Raw genomic sequence first — 6,000 nt, 5'->3', positions numbered from 1 at the left:
AAAGAAAAGAAAAGAAAAAGAAACCTAGTCTATACCAATATATGAATGATATCATGAAGAATTACAAGATTTTAGACCATGTTGATCTCTGGAAATATGTTCATGAAACAATGTTAATTATAAATATGTGTTTTGTACAGATGTACATTGAGTCATTTTAATAGATTTATAAATGCTTCTACATTATTTTGTGTTCAAACACAGTGTATTTTTAAATCATACTTAAACAATTTATTTTTTATTTCAATAGTTTCTGGAGAACAGGTAGTTTTTTGTTACACGGATAAATTCGTTTGTAGTAATTTCTGAGATTTTGTTTTACCCATTACCAGAGCAGCGTACGCTGCACTCAATATGTAGTCTTTTATCCCTCACCCCACTTCCCCCCAAGCCTCCAAAGTCCATAATATCATTCTGATGCCTTTGAGGCCTCATAGCTTAGCTTCAGCTTATGAATGAGAACATATGATATTTAGTTTTCCACTCTGAGTTACTTCATTTAGAATAATCATCTCCAATTCTATCCAGGTTGCTGAGAATGCCATTATTTCATTAATTTTTATGACTGAGTAGTATTCCATGGTGTATATATGCTACATTTTCTTTACCCACTCACTGTCAATGGGCATTTAGGCTAGTTTCACATTTTTGCAATTGTGAATTGACCTGCTATAAACATGTGCAAACACAGTCTATTTCAAACAAATTATTATATTTACATATATATAAATCTATTGAAGTATATGGATGTACATTGGCAAATGTAAGGTGATATTAACAGAATTTTATGTTTATTGAATTCTTTAATTTCAAAACGAACCAGCATTTCACAAAAATCATTGTATTTTATTAAAAGCACTGCTTAAAAACAAATTTGATCAAAGCAAATTTGGGGTTTTGGGGAACAGGTTAAGTAAAATCCTTTTACTATAGGAATTTTCAGAGCCTTTAATTCATTAATATACATTGTGGATCTCAAAAATGAAGAGATTCCACTTATTGTTTATCTCAAAATCTATTTACATCATGACTTACTTTTATTTGTGTAAATAAATCTGTATAAATTGTATTTGCACTTGTTACTAATTTATCGTTTTCACCAAACTGTAACTTCTGTCAGGATGGGAAAATATATCTGTCTTCTTCACCACTGTTTCTAGAGTGCCAGTCAGGGCATGTAGAAGGGGCTCAATAAATATTTTTGTAGTGAATGAATTGCTAGAGCAGCATTTGGGCAAACTAGTGCCTTAAGTAACACATTTTGGGAACTACCACTCTAAAGTTATTTAATTGTATAATAACTTCAAAGGAAAAAATTGTGTTAATGGCTCTAGGCCACTAGAGATCCATTTAATAAATTATTGCTTCACTTCTGTTGAGTCACTTACTGCTTTAGGGAGCAGAAGAAATTTCTCAGAGAGCACCTCATGACCTGGAAACGTCTTTCAAAATCATTTTCATACTCTGCAACTCCCACTGAAAAACAGTGATAAAACTAGTTACCATGGAAAGAAGTTAAAGGAATCATGCTTTGCATCAATATTAACAGTATTCTGCAGCACATTTGGTAACACTGGATTTTCCATCAAAGATATTTGCTTATTTAATAGTTCAAGCCTGCAAAAGAGATATCACTTCTGGAAACTGCAAACTGTTGACTCATTGATTCTCATTTGGGAAAAGGGATTTCACATTACTTTATCTTTTTTCTCAATAGTCAGAGCCCGTGTTGAGACAGCTTTTAAATTTCAAATATATGGCTTACCTACATGTTTTACACAATAATTTATGGTTTTAGAAGTTAGAAAGTGCAACTTCTTTTAACAACCATGTGGGGAAGTTATATAATACTATGTTTTTTTAAAGTAAATGGAAAAGCTATATACTTTTCGTTAACTGCTAAGATTCATGAATTTTCTCCACAAGTTCTACAGAAGAACTACTAGAAAACACTCTACGAATCTCATTATTTGACAGTTTTGTTGAAGCGAAATTTTTAAAATTGATATTAGATCTAATTACTTGTTTCCAGTAACCAAAATGGAAAGTATTCCACCAGCTGTCAATGGTTCCACAACCTGACACATCGTTAAAACCTTAGCTTCTGCCTAAACTTTAAACCTTAATAATACTTGGCGGTAGGGGAGGGGTTACATTTTAAGTCAAACAAAGAATGTATTTCCAAAGCAGCATTTGCAAAGGTTACTCTGTGTATAGACTACAAAGGGGAAAGTGCAGTGCCCCAGTGATCGATCTAAGACCCCCTCTCGTTGTTGGTTTTTGTGTTCTTTTTGGTCTGGTTAATAAACCACCTAGAGTGATACTTTTTAAACTTAATTCGTTGAAATGGTACTTTATTAATGTATTTTAAAAATCCCCAAATTTGAGAATTTTTGGTAAATTGATTTTATATTTGGGAATAAAGATCTCTTGCTTCTACTGACACCTTCTACACAAAAGATAAAAGGCACTTTACTTGAATCTGCAGAGAGAACATTTACAGAAACCCAAAACCAAAGGTGCTCTAGGGAATCCCCTGAAACAATCAAAGCCACTGCGGCCCCAGAAGGTAATGCCTTTCCCGGGAACACAGGTCTCGTGACTCCCAGCCTAACCTTCCTTCACGCCACACCAAAGTGTCGCGCGGCACCAGCTAGAGTGAAGGTCAAAGTCAACAGAATAATCTCTGCAGTTCGTGGTCTGTGAGGGTCCTTCTATCCGAGGGAGTTTTCATGAAAGGGCATTTCGGAACATTTAATTCCAAGGACAAAGTCCAGTCAAAAGGCGTTCGGGGTAGGGTAAAGGTGAGGCAAAAGAACACTTCAAAAGAAAAAAGAGCCGTTTCTCGGAGGCTGTCAGAAACTAAGACTGGGGAGGTGGGAACCAGGGCCCGTGGCGCGAGTTGGGGTGGGAGTCGCTTAAGAAAAATAACGTCTAGAGCGGAAAAGTGACCCCACGTTACAAAAAGAAATGGAGCAGAAAAATGGGCTTGACCATTCTAGAGCTGCTTCAGAAAGAATCTCCGGAAGACCACGGAGGAACCCCGCAGGGTAGCCAGGCAAAGGGCTGATACTCGGCCGCTCGCGAAAGAGGGGCGCGCAAAGCAGCCGAGCCGTGCGTGTAGGTCTCCCCCGTGCACTCACTGCTGGTCCCCCCTCGGTGCCCTGGACCTCCCCAGCTCCCTCCACACACATCCCGCCCCCTCCAAGCTCCCCGACTCCTCCCCCGCATTCCACGGCTCTAACCGACTCCCGCCAGCGTTCCCCGGGCCCTGGGCGCCCTGCGCCGTCCAGGCGCGCAGCCCCTAGCGGCGCGTCACTGCCAGCACGGCCTCCGCGCACCCCCCTCCCTCCTCCTCCCCGGCTGTACGCGGTCTAGCTCGGGTAGGCGGGGAAGCAGCTGGAGCGCGACCGCCGCGGCAGCCACCCTGCAGCCACCAGTCGGAGGTGCAGTCCTTAGGCCCTGGCGCTCGGGTGGGCCCTTGGGGAGTCGGCGCCTCTCCCGGGGAGCTGCAAGTCTCGCCCCTGCCCAGCGCGGAGGGCGCTGGGGACGCGGAGGTGAGCGGGTCGGGGAGGAGCGTGAAAGGAAGTGGCGGCGGCCGAGTTTAGGGTCAAGATGCAGTCGGCGCCACGCGCTGTATCCATCCTACCCGATTCGGCACCCTCTGCGTGTGTCTGCCCTGAGCTGCGGGGTCCCTGATCTCCTGGCACCTTGAGGTGGAAAGTGAGAAGGGTGAAGGGTGTCTGTCTCACTAATTCCTCCTCCTCCTCCTCTTGGTCTCCTGGAGCTTCGGAGAAGTCCTGAGGTTGGGCCCAGGAGAAAGAAGGCCAGGAGACTTCCCAGGTAGGATGTGTCCCAGCGGGAAAGGACTGGCAGGTTACTTTCGCTTCCTTCATAGTCTCCCTGCCACTTTGGGTTGATGCAGGGCATTTCATGAAAGATTATGCAGTGCTGCTTTGCGAACAGGTATTTCTAGCAGTCATTTTGTTTATTTCCCAGTAATGTAATCGTGGTGTGTTTAGGCCATTTGTGTTAGAAAGTAATTGGCCTCTTCTTTGGCTGTCCTAAATTATCTCTGAGCCCTGCGTTCAGCCTCAGCCAAAACTTGTTGAAAATTATGCCCTAAAAATCTTGCTCTGAAAATAGAGCAGAGAGATAAAGATAATTTTTGTTGGGAGATTTCCATTGATTATCTCTGCTACCCCGTGGAGAAGGGCTGGGGTCAGTTTTTACTCCTCAAGCAGATAGTTTTTTAGGTGGAAAGGCAGTCCAGGCCGTGGTAAATTATTGCTCATCACTGTAGGAGAAACAGAATTCAGGCCCCTGCCCCACCCCCACCCCCACCCACATCCTCCTGAGTTAGATTCTAGTCCTTTTAACAGCCCCGCTGCTTGGAACCTTTGTTTTCTAAACCATCTCCCCATCCTTTTTCTCCACTTTATTATTTCTTCATTTTATTGATCTCTGTTTATTTTTCTTTCTTTCTTTAACCCTATAATTTTTTTACTCCGAGTCTCTCTCAGTTGCTTTAAAGTTTAGAGGCTATTTAATGGAAAACAAACAAACAACAACAACAACAAAAACAGTCGTCCTAAATAATTTGCAGGGTGTTTAGGAACTTAAGCGTAACTATATGTGCTCCCATTAGGATGGCTGCACTTTCTGCCTCTTAGCTAGTCACTCTGTCAGGGGAAATGAGACAATATCAAGAATGATAACTTGAGCAAATTGTGCAGGAAGGAAATGAAAAGCTTTATTCAAGTCACTTTTTATTGTGCTGGTGCTATGGAAAATGTGGTGAATGAGCATAGTTGTATTTTAATACTGAAAAAACAGGACAGGTGAAGACAAATTTTAAAGAATGGATTGTAAATGAATTATAAAAGTAAGAAAGAGGATACACCAAAAATGCAAAAGAATAAGACTGCAGGTTTGATAAAGGCCATAGGACATCAGGAGATCCGTTATCCCTGCTGGGCCAGAAACCTTGGCATTGAGGTAACTGAGATATTAACATAACAATAACATTGATAAATCACCTACCCCTTCAGGGCCCTCAAGTCTTTCAACAAAAAGAGAAGTCTGATTTAGAGAATTATTACATGTCTTTTTGTCCTGACGTTTTTCGATGCATTCCACAACAAAAAATTTTTATTGCATCCTTAGTTATACTGCCAGACAATGTGGAGACAGTGATGGACAAGACAAATATGGCTCTTCTCTCATGCAGCTTATTGTCCAGTGGGGGAAATAGTAAACAGTAAAGAAACAATCATATAAAATACTACAAAATAAATTTAACAAGGGCTGAGTGAATTATTCTGCTATCGAGATGGAACAGCATATGGAACATTCCAAAGGTACATAAAGTGGCTGTTCTTTTCTCCTTTTAGAAGAGGATGCTGTGGGTGGACAATCTACAGATGAGGTTAGAGAGGGAAGCAGGGACTGACTCATTCAGGGCCTTTTATGTCATAGGAAGGTGGCTGTAGTTCTAAGTACAAGAAGCACTGATTTTAACGAGAGACATTTTATGATGATTTATATTTTAAGATGATCTTAGCTGCTGTTGAGGATGGCTTGGAAAGGGTCAAAAGAGAAAGTATGCTGACCCATTAGGAAATGTTTGCAGAGATCAGGTGAGATGATAGATACCTGGACTAGCCTGGTATTGGTGGAGACGGATTTATGAAATATGTTGGAGAACAGGAGTTGGTGCAGGATTTTATGTCAAAAGTGAGGGACAGCAAGGACTCAAGAATGACTCCCAATTTTTGGATTGGAGCAACTGGTGGGTAATGGTGCCATTTACAAATTTTCAGGTGAATGGGAACAGGTCTGGGTGGCAAAAGTTTGGGTTTGAACCTGTGAAGTTTGAGATGTCATGGAAAGAGGCCATAACTATAGCCCTTCGGGATGCAAAAAGGAGGCCCTCCAGGACATAAGTGGATAGACTGGTCTTTGATAGGTCAAACTGGTCATTGTGAATTTAAGGTGAAA

General features: G+C 41.6%; 1 protein-coding gene and 1 long non-coding RNA gene across 6 annotated transcripts in view; one reads left to right on the top strand and one right to left on the bottom strand.

Moving 5' to 3' along the window:
• LOC119472386 overlaps positions 1-3,163 on the bottom strand; it is a 14,755-nt gene extending 11,592 nt beyond the window's left edge. Inside the window, exons 1-2 of the long non-coding RNA XR_005201549.1 lie at positions 3,144-3,163; positions 1,389-1,476 (exon numbers count right to left, since the gene is read on the bottom strand). This is a non-coding gene — a long non-coding RNA (uncharacterized LOC119472386). The remainder of the gene's footprint in view (positions 1-1,388; positions 1,477-3,143) is intronic.
• The window catches only part of STEAP2 (STEAP2 metalloreductase), a 27,914-nt gene continuing 24,377 nt past the window's right edge, over positions 2,464-6,000 (top strand). The window contains exons 1-3 of one of the 5 annotated variants that reach the window (XM_017536458.2): positions 2,464-2,804; positions 3,003-3,120; positions 3,379-3,557. In XM_017536458.2, coding sequence (XP_017391947.2) covers positions 2,733-2,804; positions 3,003-3,120; positions 3,379-3,557 — 369 coding nt within the window. In that variant the 5' untranslated portion in view covers positions 2,464-2,732. Of the gene's footprint in view, positions 2,805-3,002; positions 3,121-3,378; positions 3,558-3,579; positions 3,844-5,178; positions 5,361-6,000 lie in introns of those variants that run through there. The other 4 variants (XM_037741328.1, XM_037741329.1, XM_037741330.1 and 1 more) reach the window with 4 other exon arrangements.

The sequence above is a fragment of the Cebus imitator genome, unplaced genomic scaffold (genome assembly GCF_001604975.1).
Source record: "Cebus imitator isolate Cc_AM_T3 unplaced genomic scaffold, Cebus_imitator-1.0 Scaffold98, whole genome shotgun sequence".
In the NCBI taxonomy this organism is placed as follows: Eukaryota; Metazoa; Chordata; class Mammalia; order Primates; family Cebidae; genus Cebus; species Cebus imitator.
Note: the sequence above shows the minus strand (reverse complement) of the source record. Positions and strands in the feature narration are given on the sequence as shown.